The following is a 13045-nucleotide window of genomic DNA, read 5'->3' on the forward strand; positions in this document are numbered from 1 at the left end:
CCCAAGGATAGCTCCTTGTCCCTCTGACACCAATGCACCCACAGCTTTCCACGTGGGAGGACAAGTGGTCACTGCTCCACCTCCTCTGCCTTGGAAGCATCCACATCAAGCTTCTTCACCAAGAGATAATGGGACTCTGGCGTTCCCTCTCTCTACAAACCAGTGCTGCCTTTCACTGGGTCAGCCTCCTGCTGCAAATCAAAGCCAGGTACCCGAAATCCCAGACTGGACTCTTCTATAGGGCTCTGCCTTCATGAAGACAGCAGCACAATGTCCCAGACAGCTGTGAGGATGGGGAGCCTGGTGGCTGGTGTGGGCACAGCTCCCTGCAAGGTGATTGACGCTCATCTATGCATGTGAAAGCAGCAGAGGATCTCTGGGGACTCAAGCTTGTCCTTCGGAAAGCTCGACAAGTATCTGCAATGCATCCTATCCCGAGGAGCAAGAGTCTGGATGCAATCAGCAGATGCTACCGAGACTGGAGCCCTGGAAGGATAAAGGTGACACCAAAGGCAGGGTGAAGGACGAGGGCTCTGACGCCGAGAGCCAGCGCTGATGTTACTGAACAGGCTCCAAACCTTGTATTAAATAAAAGACTCCGTCTCCTGGGGTGAAAGGAGAAGGAAGTCTCTGTGCAAAGCAGCTGTGGTCAGCCTGTGTCAGAAATCAGCTCTGGTGGCTTTCACAGCATCACTTTTCAACCAGAGGCTCACGTCTCAGGTGGGGTGATGTGTACCCTCAGAGTGCCAGCCCACGGTCACATTTCCCACCTGTAAAGGGCTTGGATGTGCTGGACCAGTTCTTTAGGCATCACTTTTGTAAAGCAGGAGCTGCCTACTCCAGGCTGGAGTCCAACACCAAACACTGGGCTTTGGAAGAAGAAGTTTCAGCAGCTCAAACCCAATCCTCACGTTTCTCTTCTCCCTTGACTAAAATGTCCGAGACACCACAACATGCTTAAATTAAAAACAATCCAATGGCAGAGGGGTGCTGTGATGGGAATCGGGGCAAGAAAGGGATGTACAGCACAGGGCAGGGCATGGCAGGGGTGACTGGTTGATCCCAGGCTGAAATGCTGTACATGACAGGAGGAAAAGCGGGGGTTAGGGCTCGGTGGTGGCGTTGGCAGCTCGTGAGGGCTCCCCTCTTCGTCCTGCCTGTGCTCAGGATTCCTATTTGGAGAGCTTGCTGATGACACGAATGAGGGCTCCGTTCTCGTCCTTCAGCCTTTGGTTGTCTGACTTCAGCTCTGTCAAAATCTGCAGAGAGACAAAGCGGGATTAGAGCACAGCAGAGCTGGAGGGACCCCGGCGCTGAGCCGTGGGGATGTCACATCCCCTCCACCCAGCACCCTGCTGAGCTTGGTCGCTTCTCCATAGGGTCTCCAGGATTCCCACAAGCAAAGGATTTCGACTGGAGCACAGCAGAGAGCCAGGGAGCCCTGGAGCGCGGCGGGACACGATGCGCCAGCACTGAGGGCAGACCAGTCTGCGAGGATGGGAACCATGTCTGAGTTGTTCCATCCCAAACCTCTTCCCACATGCCGATTACAGCTTAGCACAAACTAGGGAGCTGGCTCTCCTCATCTGGTTTGTCCAACTTGCCAGGACTAGAGGAGAAAAAGAAGGCCTGAAATTCTCACACAGGACTGGACCTTGCAAAATGACTTTAGAATCATAGAACAGTTTGGGTTGGGACCTTCAAAGCCCATCCCTGCAATGAGCAAGGACATCTTCAATTTGATCAGGCTGCTTAGAACCACGTCCAGCCTGGCCTTGAATGTCTCTAGGGATGGGGCATCTGCCACCTCTCTGGGCAACCTGTGCCAGTGTTTTACCACCCGCATTGTAAAGAATGCCTTCCTCACGTCCAGCCTCAATCACCCCAACTTTTAGTCAAAAACCATCACCCCTTCTCCTAATAAACCCCACATTTCCTGGAATAAACCCCAATCTCTTTGGGATTCCCACAGATGTTCAATGCAAATGTGCATGCCACGGCCAGAGGACTGGTAGAACACACTGACACTGGAGATCCCCCCGTTGTGAACGCTGGAGCTCAACCAAGGGTCACAACAGAGACAAAACCAAAGTGCTCTGAGCTGGGAACACAAGAATGGCTTTGATGAACCCTTTGCAGCCCTTCTCATTGCAAACCCCCTCCTGCTTCCCACGCTGCAGGCGGGTGACCATGGGTGGTGGCACTGGAAGGAGACCCCGCGCTGCCTGTCTCGGTGTGCAACTCACACCAATGGGTGCCAACATTGCTGGAACAAGCCAGGGCAGAGCAGGGTCATGAATGGCACCGCTCTGAGCTCAGCGATGGCTCCTCTCACCCAAGGAGGAATTCCCCATTCAAAATCCCCACTAAACCTTCCCCTAAGCTGGAATTTCTGCTCTGACCACAACCTCCTGTCAGCTCCTCACATCCGCAGCCCCTCCACGGTCACCACCACTGAGCACAGGCGCCAGCTCTCATCACTCCCACTGGAGCAAATTCCTCCTTTCACAATCCAAAGCCCCCCTCCAGGTTTCTTGTAGCCCCTTTAGGCAGCGGGAGCTGCTCTAAGGGCTCCTGCAGCCAGGCTGAACAAGCCCAGCTCTCTCAGAGATGAGGTTTACAGGTAGCACCACCACCCTTGTGTCAGAAAGCCAGCAGACACATGGCTCTTCTCCAGCTCTGGCAGCACCAGTGAACTGCAAACCTAGGAACAGTTTCCAGGCTGGGAATGAAGAGTCCACCCATGCCTGAGGCACATGGGTTTTACAGGGGGAAGAGATACCGTGGCCATTTCCCACAGGGAGAAGAGAGACCCGTGGCTTACAGCTGGTGAGATGCTCCTTCTCCTGGGTCTGGAAAGAGCTTTGCTCAGTTCTTCCCTCTCGGCTCTCAGAGCACGTTGGGAAGGGGAATGACCTGAACTCACCGCTGGTGCGGGGTGAGTCAGTGGCAGGTTTGGGAACACTGTCACAGATTTCAAGCAGGAAGATGGGGAGATGATTTCATCTGACCATCTGCACTATTCAGGCCACGAACACCCCCATGACACAAACCTGGTCTTGAACTGGGACTCCTGGGAAGGGGAAGCCACAATTCCCCTGCTCGGTTTGTTTCTACCATTAATCATCCTTGATATAATTTGTGTGCTAAGAATAGATTTGTCTCTACCTTCGTGCCACTTCCAGCCCGTGAGAACACACTGCTGCTGTCTGAAGGGAGCTGACTATCCCCACTAACCTGCAAAAGGCAGGTACGGCCCTAAGAAAGAACCATTTACAGCTTTATTTTAGCACTGAACCAATGAAGTAGCACGGAAAGATGTAATTTAAGTGGGTGATGTGTGAGGGCAAAGCTTACGGAAGGCTTCTCCTTGGATTTCAAACACTAATTGCTCTGCACTTAATTTAAAACAGGCAAATGAAAAAGGAAGTGTACCTGGTGCAGCTCCCAGGGCTTCACTGCCTCGGAGCCACAACGCAGGAGGCAGTGAGGATGCTGCAGCCTGTGAACTCACTCTGTTTATAACGAGGGAAGGAGCTCGTCCTCTTTGTCAGGTGACAAAGGAAACCTGCTGAGGTCTAAACCAGCAGTAGGTTGAAAAATCACCTGAAAACGGGTGCTTCTCGTGGCATCCCTAGAAATTACTGCATTGCTCATCCTGACTTTGGATGATCTTCCTTGCTGTGAGCCAGCTTCTCGCAAATGAAAAAGAACTGCATCATAAGCAACCACGCAGCATAATTCACCCATTCCAAGGTCAGGCAATGGAAGGGGCTGCTGGCTTGCCCACTGCCACTGACCAGCCACCCCAAAGCCATTTTCCAGCGCTAAGCCCCAGGGCAGCAGCTGATCCATCACTCTCCAGTGGCCATTCCAGCGCCATCCACCCATCCCAACAGCCTTGTGTCAAGGCAGGGAGCACATCCTCCTATTTCTCTCCCAGGTGATGGGCTCCCTATGGCCAAGGCAAGCCCCCGATGCAGTCAGTTAGCGGAACGGTGCGGTCAGCATCATCTGCCAAGCAGAGCGAAAGTCAGACTGAGCAGAGCCTCCAGCGACCCCAGGCCTTTGGCTTTCGGACCCTTTGCCACATGCTGCTTTGGAGCCACAAGCTTCATCAGCCACCCTCGAGAGCAATGAGGCAGAGGGGGAACAGCCCGGCCAAAGGAGTGGAGACCTGCCTGGAAGAGTGGAAGAGGGAGGCGAGATGAGCCGGAGGGAAAGCAGCTACAGCTCCTCTGATTCGGAGGGCTTGGCAGGCAGAGAAAGCCTGGCTACGACCCGGGTCAGAGCCCTGTTTTCAGCCAGCAGTTGCTCATTCATCTGCCTCAGAGTGTGAATCTGTTTGAGCTGGTGGAGATTCTGCAGAGAGTGAGAGGAGTGGACAGAAAAACAGAGAGAGAGAACACACCAGGGAGACAAAAGGGCACAGAAAGGTGAATTTAGTCCACAAGCAGTCAAAGGAAAAAACCAAAGAGAACAGAAGAAGAATTAGTAGCAGTGGGTGGTGGATGGGCTCAGGTGCCGATGGGAAAAGCCTTACAGCACATCGAGGACATTCTGGGAACCATCTGGGCCACCAAAGCCTTTGAAAGGTCAAATGAAGGGATTTCCCAGCACAAAGCAGGGAACATTCTAGTTTACCCAGTGGGCTCCAGCAGCACACGGCCCCTGGACTTCGGAACGACTGTGGGAACTCTCCTCAATGACTTATCACCTACACGGGTTCGGAAAACACCGCTGCAGCTGAGGATTCCCTGCAAACCCCTCTTCTTTACGTAGCTCTAAAAGCTAAAGCAGTCTTGGGTAGCACAGGGCCGTCAGAGCTTCACGGGAGGTTTTAAAGGCACAGATTGAAGTATCACTGTCCTGACCACATCCCTTGCCCCTGCGGCACCTGAATGAATGATGGCTCTTGGGTATGCTCAGAGGTCTGGTGCGTGTGGGGGGTTTCATCCCTGTCCAGATTCAGCTCTTCTGTGCCATAGGGCTCAATTTAACTCTGATCTCCAGAGGTGAAAAGTCAGAACCTCAAATCACTCATTTTAAGTTGAGGTGTTTGAATGACAGCATCTTACGTGTGAGAACACAGTGTTCTCCATTACAGAAGGAACTAGTGGGCAAAGGACAGTGGAGACACCAGCCCCGAAGCTGGGGCTAGCACAGGAACAGCAGCAATGGGGAGACACAGAACATCAAAGCAGGCAAAGGGGGGAAATGGTAAAGCCATGCAGACATCACGACTGCTCCAAGGACATTCTTCCCAGTGATGCTGAAGAAAGAAAGCAAGCGTGTGCTGGGCATTCACACCAAACAGAGGTGCCAGGACACGTGGGGGGCTGCAGAGCTGCTTTCTGAGCAGCGTTCTGTGCCTCCCTCCTCCCCACAGCTCATCGGGTACCGCAGCCATGTGAACCAGGAGCCCTCCTCCGTGGTGTAGGGAGCAGGGGCACTGTGCAGGGAAAGGCAGGAAAGGGAACATCTGTGGCAAGAGAAGGTTTAAGTTCAAGTGCAGAAATGCCAGCCCGGAACCAAAGCAGCTCTGCAACCCAGCGTGCTCCTCCCATGTCCTCTGACACATGGCTTGCAACGGCAGGGAGGAGACAGAGGGAAGCAGGTTCCTTTCTGCCATTTGATTAGCAGAAAGTGCTCCAAGGGAGGTCACACTGTCTGTCCTTAACCAGAAGCAGCACAGGCAAATCGGTTGGGATGCAAAGAACTTGCATGAACATCCATCCAACCTGCAGGACATGGAGCTGGCTGCAGTTGGCAGAGAACCTGCTGCATCCAAGAATGCTTTGTCCAAGGGCCCATTTGTTTATAAAAGAGAAGCACTTCGTGTAGCCCCCTCCCATCAGGTCCATTCTTAGCTCCCCAAAAGCACTACCTCTGCTCCCCATAGAGGAGCAAAACCAACAGAAACAAGGCAGGTGAGTGCAGGGAAGCAGCAAAGATGGGCTTTGTGCCCCCCAGTGGTATCAACTTGATGGAGCACCTCCTGCCACTTGGCCTAGGCTAACACAATTCTGACAGGTCCTGATACAGAGCTATGGCCAATGAGCTTCAGGGACACCTCGGCAGTGAGACCCCCTCTCACCAAATCTCATCCATCCATCCATCCATCCATCCATCCATCCATCCATCCATCCATCCATCCATCCATCCATCCCCGAACCCACCCAAGCCATGGTGGGGCTCGGTGAAGACCTCACACGTCTGTCCTGGGATAAATCACACCCAGGAGCTGCTGGAGGATGGTTCATACCGGAAGAGTCACACCATGGATCACAAACATCCCCTGCTTTATCCCAGGGAACACAACTGAACATGTCTGGCAGAAAACATCAAGCACATGTGAAACGGGTGCCGTGCTACGGGGGTGGAAAGGATTGTGGTTGTTTTAGAGACCACCTTTGCTTTTCCACACTGATACAGCATGGAACCTCAGCATGGCATGATAGGATGCAGCTTTGCCTCAGCACGCTGCCAGAGACGATAAAAAGCATCACTTATGTAAAGATGTGTGTGTGCTGCAGGTAGGACAGCCTTCTATTTACTCAAGAAACCCAGCAAAGGCTGGGAAGCTGGGAATGAAGCCAAGGGCGAAGACCAGAATCTGGCCAATACCGCTGTGATTGCTTATCCCTCTGTTTGATACTTGGCTCACCAAAAGCAGGTTTCTCAGTTCAGCTGTACCTGCCTGCAATTAAAGGATTCTGTGCCTGCAACAGTAGGGGAAATAAAAATGCCCAAAGCATGCACAATGTACAGAGCCAGGAGGTGCGGTGCTGCCATGGAATAACGAAGCTCCTGTGACCTTCACGAAAAATTGCTGTGTTAAGTTGGGACCTCAGGCACTTGGCATTCAATTCAGTTCAGTGCAAATGCTAATTTTCTTTCTCCTTCCTTAGCCAAGTTGCTGTACCTCCAGTCACATTCTGCAGTCACTTCAGCAAAGGCTGCACTGCTTTGTCGCCTTCGCAAGAGCTGGTCTGCAGGAGCAGCCCTAGCACCAAGGGCTTCTTGAGATTCCTGTGTTTGTCCTGCTCCTCTCCGTTTCTTGATTGCTTCATTAGCAGGGGTTAAACTCATGAAAGCAACAAAGCTCATTACCTCAAGTGTAGACTGAAATACAAAGTGTTTCTGTCACAGAAACCCAGGACCATCCTGCAACCGCTGCTGTGCCTCCTCTGCCCAAGACGCCAGCTGCAACAAGCGGAGAGCCCTGATGCACAGGACTGGACACAGGCACCCCAGCATCAAAGGGTTGCATGAGAGCCATGCTGGACTGGTTCAATTCAAAGACCAGTGGGAAGAATCCCAAACCCCACAGTACTACCTGAGACCTAATAACTTGGCCTGTCTGATTGTCTCCCCTTGCTGGTCTCCGCGTTAAAGGACACTGGTGGATTTGCCAAAGCCAATTCCTTCTGCTTTGGCTGGACTGCTATTCAGCTACTGCAAGAAGCAGGGATGGAAGTCCAGCCAGAATGAACAGATTTGTTTTCCTGGCTCAATTTCCACATGAGAGATGAACACAGATGTTCTGTAGAGGTTATCTCACTGTAGGCAAACACAACTGGGCTGACTCTCCTGCTTTGATGAAAGTGGACTCAGAAGTCCCACCCTCAAGGACTGATTGCTCATGCTCCTTTAGCTCCTGTCTCCAGCGCATCTCTAGGGGCAATAGAAGAACATGTCAAACTTCTACCAGTGCTCCTGTTTTGCACCACCAGCTTCCATCAGTCTGCAGCTCGGGACTACCCACACCAGAGATGCTTCAGCTGCATCCAGCAGCTCCCACAGGCACCTTCTTTCCTTAATTGCCTTCTGAACCAAAATAAACGTTTCAGATCTGACAGGCCACTAGAGGACACCAATTTGTCTTTTTACTCCACAGACCAAGCTGGTTTGCAGTGATCTGCATGGCTGCAGAGACAACAGAAACTGCTGCTGTCAGCGTCTTCTCTTGAAGGCCACATTCCTGTAATTATACAAAGGTCTCTCTGGAGTTAAAGGTTGCTCCTGTTCAGTGAGTAAAGAAATTTAGACATTTTCAGTCTTTTCTCCTTCCCCTTCTAACACATAGATACTTGTTTTCTCCTCTGAGAGAGAACACGGGAGCCTTTACAGTGAGATCCACCAAATCACTCTACTACTTATGGCAGCAGAAGATGCAGCACAAGCCAATGGGTCCTTCCAAAGATGGATGCTTGCTAAATACATGAAGCTTCAAATAGAAACATAAAGTTGGAACCTCCTGCATCAGTGCAGAGAGTCGGGACACACAACTCTCAGGTGGGGTCCTTCCTTCTGAAAGCACTTTGGTCCCACCTGGGTCATGCTCAAAGGGAACGAAAGCAGAGAACAAACGGGGCCACTCTGTCGATACCAGCATTAAACCAGAGTGTAAATGATGCAACGCTGCCAAAGCAGCACAAAGTCCTGGGTGTACTTAGGTGGCAATATGCACCCACGCTGCTTCCCACCCTGCAGTGCTCCCCACCAGCCCCGTGCTCGCAGGGCAGCCAAGCCATGGCAGGAGGAACCATCCCCAGGGGCAAGGCCACCAGAGAGAGAACGCGAAGGAGCATCAGTGGCGGATGTCTCGTGACTTCAAGCCATGCTGCACATTTCATCAGGAAGCGAATTCCTCTTGGCTGAAATCAACTCCAGGCTCCCTTACTGACACAGCCTTCCAGTGGCATGCTATATAGGAAGGGAATACAGAAATACAACCACTCTTGTGTTTCGTCCTGGCTAGTGTGCGTGACCTCAGAAGCCAGCTTTGTCTTCTTACCCATCTGGCGAGAACCACAGCGGCTTAACGTGGGCTGCAGACTGTTCAGAGCACAGAGGATCAGCACATGGAAACCCATCGATGCCACAAAAGTTAGTTTTGGAAAGCGTTTAAGGAGAACAGCTCTCACCGTTCTCGGATCAAACAGCACAACAAACATATGGTGCAATCAGAGGAATGGTAATAGGAGAGTTTATTAGTATTTCATGTCTGGCCATTAAAGGAAGTTCTGACTGCACATAGGAACACGCTTGGAGGTGACACGAATCCCTCCCAGGGTACACCTTTAGTATCCCACTCCTGGGTGACAATCCCAGAAGACATTAATTCAAAGCATAAACCCCAGAATGAGCAGAGGGAATGGATTATTTCCTACCTTCATCTCCTCTTCCATTTCTGAGAGTTTCCGCTCCAGGGCTCGCTTCTCCTGTTTGCAAGGATTCATAACAAAGATGGTCACAAGGATGCAGAGGAAAAACTCAGAGTGCATTTGCTTCTAAAGGAGTCTTGTATTTCTGTAGGAGCCTGCACTGAAAAGTATCTCAAAGCAATGCACAGGTTACAACCAGGAGCTGGGTCCGTTTCGGCAGATCCTGAGCTCCCTTCACACCCCTTCAGTGAAATGATTCCCCCCCTGGCCAGTGATTCCAGTTTTCAGGACTTTCTGATGCAACCTGATTTTGAGCTCTGTGGGTGAAGCCATGTATTTAACTGCACCCACTGCAGGAGGCAATGAGAAAACTCACCCAGCCCATTGAGCAAGAAACAGGGAACGGTGCCTGGAAATCCTCCTCCCTGATTAATTTAGGGCTTCAAAGCTCACTGCTCTCAGTGTAGTTTGGAAACGGATGATTACACAGGGTGGCTCTGCCATGTGAGTGCTGGTGGTGCCCTCAGTGAGAGCAGAGCCCTTGAGAGAGGGAGAGCTGGACTCTATCAAGGACATTCTCAACATGAGAGGACTCAAACCACCCCAGGGAGGTGCACTGAGCAGGAGGAAATGGCAAACCTCCAAGTGCCCCCCAAGTGATGTTTAGCTGACAGTGGGGTTGCATGTTTGATAACGCCCCTTAGCCTGCTTGAAGCACACCCAGGAATCAGGCCCACAGGGATCACTGCTCTGAGTATCTCAGGGTTCAGAGTGGCGTGGAGGTGCTCAGCTGAGGTTACACAGCAGGGCCAGGGCCTGAGCATCAATTCAGCTTCAGCAGCCAAAGCCCGGCACCTGCCTCGCACCCTTGTACCAAGGGCTGGTGTGTGCTGCCTGCCCCTGTTCAAAATGGGGATCCTGAACATCACCTCCTCCAGACTGGTATCTGGCAAATCCCAGGAAGTGTTTGCACATAAATGATTAAAGGGCTTTAATCATCCAGCAAAGCTTCTAAAGCTTCAGGAGATGAAACAGTTCAAGAGAAACCTCCACTTCAGGCGACTCTCCAGCATGAAAGTGGATGTCGCTGAGAAACTGGAGCCAAGCTTCAGCTTTAATTAACCACGTGGTGGGAGAACAAGCATTAATGGCCATCAGCTGAAGCACAGGATAAGATACCAAGAGAAAACAAATCACTGTGAGGACAGTTAAGAACTGGAAGAAAGGGCTGCAGCTGCAGAGACTCAACACTTCACTAAATGAAGGGACAAAGCCCTGACTAACCTGCCTGACTCTGCTGGGATCTCTTCCAATCTGACTGGAGCTATGGTGACTCAAGGCAGAGATTTAGCCAGGCTCTACCCGTTCAGCTTAGCTCACTGCAACGAATCTGACTGTTCAGTGGAGAGGAAGGAGCATTCAATGATCCAGATGTCAAGAGTAATCACGAGACAGAAACCCAGCTCGTGTTTTGCCTTCTTCCCCTCACCATCCCCAACCAGTCTTCATTTATAAGGATCAAGAATAACGTAAAGCATACTGGACCAACAGTCTCTTAGCATGACAGAGTACGATTTGTTGGTCTGCAGCTGCCTGTAACGGAAGAAAGAAATCAGAACTAAGCTGATTTCCAACGAAAGCAGGAAAGTCTCAGACCCTGCGAAGGTCAGAACGCAGTTACCGCTGTGCACTGCTCCACAAGGCAAAACTAGAACTTAGCTTTTAAGTCACACTTTCCTGCAAGAAATGACCATGCTCTGCAGAGCAACACGAGGCAAAGGCTGTGATGCAGAAGAAAGCAGAGACACGTACCCTTTTCTCCATCTCCAGCATGCTGGACCGGTCCGAAGTTTTCTCCTGTTTCTGCTAGGGAAATTAAAAACAGGAAGCTATTAAAGCATCGCAGGATGCTGCACAAAGGCCTAGGCAGAAGCCTAGAGAGGCAGCAGTCTTCAGGGAATCCCTTATATTTATCTCTGTGAAAAATAAGCCTCCTCTGAGGCACCTTCCCTCCCAAGAGCTAAATCCTGTCTCATGCTGGAGCAAGTGTTGGCTTGTTACGGGCTGGAGCTCAGCTCCTCCAGGCCACGAGCCCGTTTTGGCCTTACCTGGGTTGCTTTCTCCAACTTGGATTTGATGTCTGCCAACTCAAGCTGGGCTTCTTGCAGCTTTGACTTCAGCTTTTGATTCTCGGACAGGGCGCTCTCATATAACTGAGATATAGGATAGGAAAGAAGAGATTACAGTTAGCAGAGAGCCAGCAGCGGGGTTTGCTTTGCTCCCCATGCCAGGGGATTCGAAGGACAAACAGAACTGCTCTGGATTCTTCACTTGTGTTTTCACAATCCGTGCGAACTAAGAAAACAGCTGTTTCATCTTGCAGGGTGTTTAAAAGCAGCCGAGAGGCAAAGAAAAGGGATGGTTTTCATTTAGGGAAACAGCCAAGCGCAATAAAGCCCAGTGTTGTCTACGCTGGATGTATGTGCACCTATGGTTCTGTTGTGCTCCCCAGCACAACACAGCCTCACTGCCCTTGTTTGCTCATTGCTTGAAGAGGAGAAAGGAGCAGAGTTTTAGGCCACTCCAAAATGGATTTTTTTCCCCTTCGATTCCTTCAAACCAGCAGAATTTCCACCCCTCTGAGAGGCGTCCTGCCTGCCTCTCCTGACCAGGCATGCTCATGCAGAGGAGGGGGTGCTGCCTGTGGGGGAGGCTTTTCAGCATCAGTCATTTCAGAATTCAGGTCAGAGAAACACAGAATGAATCACAGCATCCCAGGCTGGTTTGGGTTGGAAGGGACCTTAAAGCTCATTCAGTCCCAACCCCCTGCCACGGGCAGGGACACCTTACACTAGAGGAGCTTGCTCCAAGCCCCTGTGTCCAACCTGGCCTTGAACACTGCCAGGGATGGGGCAGCCACAGCTTCCCTGGGCAGCCTGGTCATCTTAATCCATTTACTTCTGACATGCTCCCTGCCCTGAGGCTGTGGGTGGCAGGGCACATCCCTTTCAAGGATTGTGTTGAAAGGTTCAGAGATCATAGAAAAAATAACTCTGGGATGTTACAGCAGCAAAATAATTGTGGGGATGTGCACGTGTAAACTACGCTGCTGTGCTCACCGGTATCTTTCCTTGCTCCTTTCAAATCCCTCCCAGCATTTCCCCCGCCTCAATCCCCTGCTCCTCAGATATCTGACTTCCAGGATGTCCTCTCATGCTGTGTCCGTTTTCAACCCCCTGAAGGGCAGATGCATTTGAAGAAGGCCGGTGTGACTTCCAAAAGCAACGGTAACAGACAGGGAAAATAAACTTTATCTTTCCAAAGCCTCCCAGCGCACGTTGCTGCAGCAACAGGCAGCAGTGACAAGAATACAGGCAAAAAACCCTACTCTTTTGTAGTCCCTGTTACTCTCCTCTTCCGCTCTGCTGCTGAGGGCAGCCAACCGGTTCTCCCTCCGGCTATAGGCGCTGGAGCGGCTGGAGGCACGGTCGCTGTAGGACTCGCTGCTGGCAGGGTTCGTAGCTGCTTCCAACCTGAAACGTGAGGAAGAGGTAGCACCGTGGAGCTGCTTTACTGTGGGACAGCCAGCGTGAGCCCCACTGGTTGGGACTTGAGGTCGTGGCAGACCCAGCGGAGCACCCCTCACCCTGCAGCACAGCCACCACTGCTTCAGGAGCTGGGGCAAATCCAGTGGGTATCAGCCCAAACCTCCAAAGGGCAGTGATTTCATAGAGACATGGGATGGGTTGGAAAGGACCTTAAAGCTCCTCCAGTGCAACCCCTGCCCCGGGCAGGGACCCCTTCCACTAGAGCAGCTTGCTCCAAGCCCCTGTGTCCAACCTGGCCTTGAACACTGCCAGGGATGGGGCAGCCAC

General features: G+C 51.7%; 1 protein-coding gene across 6 annotated transcripts in view; it reads right to left on the bottom strand.

Moving 5' to 3' along the window:
• The window catches only part of PPP1R12B (protein phosphatase 1 regulatory subunit 12B), a 99912-nt gene continuing 86867 nt past the window's right edge, over nt 1–13045 (bottom strand). For 3 of the 6 annotated variants that reach the window (XM_057424451.1, XM_057424450.1, XM_057424447.1), the window contains 6 exons: nt 12559–12703; nt 11279–11383; nt 10983–11036; nt 9177–9227; nt 4182–4362; nt 1123–1259 (listed from right to left, as the gene is read on the bottom strand). In XM_057424451.1, coding sequence (XP_057280434.1) covers nt 4228–4362; nt 9177–9227; nt 10983–11036; nt 11279–11383; nt 12559–12703 — 490 coding nt within the window. In that variant the 3' untranslated portion in view covers nt 1123–1259; nt 4182–4227. Of the gene's footprint in view, nt 1260–4181; nt 4363–8800; nt 8842–9176; nt 9228–10982; nt 11037–11278; nt 11384–12558; nt 12704–13045 lie in introns of all 6 variants that reach the window. The other 3 variants (XM_057424448.1, XM_057424452.1, XM_057424449.1) reach the window with 2 other exon arrangements.

This window comes from Pezoporus wallicus, unplaced genomic scaffold, assembly GCF_028554395.1.
Source record: "Pezoporus wallicus isolate ANWC-B61680 ecotype Strahan unplaced genomic scaffold, APGP_CSIRO_Pwel_v1 contig_9123, whole genome shotgun sequence".
Taxonomy (NCBI): domain Eukaryota; kingdom Metazoa; phylum Chordata; class Aves; order Psittaciformes; family Psittacidae; genus Pezoporus; species Pezoporus wallicus.